Raw genomic sequence first — 1276 nt, 5'->3', positions numbered from 1 at the left:
TAGAAGATGACATTAGATAAGAATGAGAAGTCGGAGCAAACATCAGGGCCAGACCTATGTGTAGCGGTGGGTATGCACTAGCAGTGATTAACAATAAATTTCGTTTGTAGTATTTTTTTCAGTGTAAGAAGAAAACAAACATAATATTTGTAATGGTTGTGCATACCCAGGTTACAAAATTTGGGTCTGCCAGCAGCACACAAAGTTCTTTATTACAATTTAGCTCCTATTCTACACAAGTTGAGAAAAGAAATGAAGTGAGTGGAGAGATACACAAGTTGGGGTTTCTAAGATCGAGGGTCAGTTCAATAAAGTTCCTCAAGACATCCCAAGGAAACAAGTAAAGAAAATAAAAGAACATTGGGTACTTCCATGACAGAAATAACATGAAGAATATGAAAATTATAAAAAAAAGCACTTATAAGGATAAAAGGTACTTAATTTACATTGCATTACCAATTGGATTTTTTCAGGTTTGGAACTAGCAGCCTTTTTCTTCTCTGCATCTTTAGGATTGGTTTTCTTGGGGACTATGGCAGAGAAAAGTGTCTCAAGTTCTGATACATCAAATTCTGGCACACTAGAATTGAACAGTATAACATCAGTCGCTAGAATATATGATGTACGAAGTTATGAGATGAAAACAGCAAAAATGAAATGCATGCATAAACTGTATGTATCTGCACTAGTAAAATAAGCTAAACTTATGGCAAGGGGAACTAATAGAAAGATTATGATTAGCACATCCAACTTTTTCACAAAAGAAACACAATTTAGAAAACCAAATTGATGGTACAAAACTGCAGCACCTCTGCGGCTCTCCATGTCTTTGCAATTCTTCCCACAAGCTTCCTTGCAACGCCCTAGTCACTTTGTTCCAATGCAATGGCTTTAAGTTAGATTTTTTAGCTGGAGGTCCACGTCCACGTCCTCTACCTGGACCACCTCGACCTCCAGGTGGAGGTGGAGGGCCACCGGGAGGTCCAGGTGCTCCTGGTGGTGGTGGTGGTCCAGGTGCTCCGGGTGGAGGAGGAGGTCCAGGTGCTCCAGGCGGTGGAGGAGGTCCAGGTACTCCTCCAGGTGGCGGAGGAGGTGGAGGTGCTCCTCCTGGTAGCGGAGGGGGTGGAGGAGCTCCTCCAGGTAGCGGAGGGGGTGGAGGAGCTCCTCCAGGTAGCGGAGGGGGTGGAGGAGCTCCTCCAGGTAGCGGAGGAGGTGCAGGTGCTCCATACATCGGCGGAGGCGGAGGAGGTGCAGGTGCTCCATACATCGGCGGAGG

The 1276-nt window shown here is 45.0% G+C and overlaps 1 protein-coding gene across 1 annotated transcript in view; it reads right to left on the bottom strand.

Annotated features, from left to right (window-relative positions):
* LOC112514186 (formin-like protein 20) overlaps positions 1 to 1276 on the bottom strand; it is a 13130-nt gene that overhangs the window by 7048 nt on the left and 4806 nt on the right. Inside the window, exons 6-7 of the mRNA XM_025120515.1 lie at positions 810 to 1276; positions 457 to 580 (exon numbers count right to left, since the gene is read on the bottom strand). The exon at positions 810 to 1276 is cut by the window's right edge and continues 7 nt beyond it. Coding sequence (XP_024976283.1) covers positions 457 to 580; positions 810 to 1276 — 591 coding nt within the window. The remainder of the gene's footprint in view (positions 1 to 456; positions 581 to 809) is intronic.

The sequence above is a fragment of the Cynara cardunculus genome, assembly GCF_001531365.2.
Source record: "Cynara cardunculus var. scolymus isolate 2C chromosome LG 6, CcrdV1, whole genome shotgun sequence".
Taxonomy (NCBI): domain Eukaryota; kingdom Viridiplantae; phylum Streptophyta; class Magnoliopsida; order Asterales; family Asteraceae; genus Cynara; species Cynara cardunculus.
The sequence above is the reverse complement of the archived record's forward strand: the minus strand, read 5'-3'. Positions and strand labels throughout refer to the sequence as shown.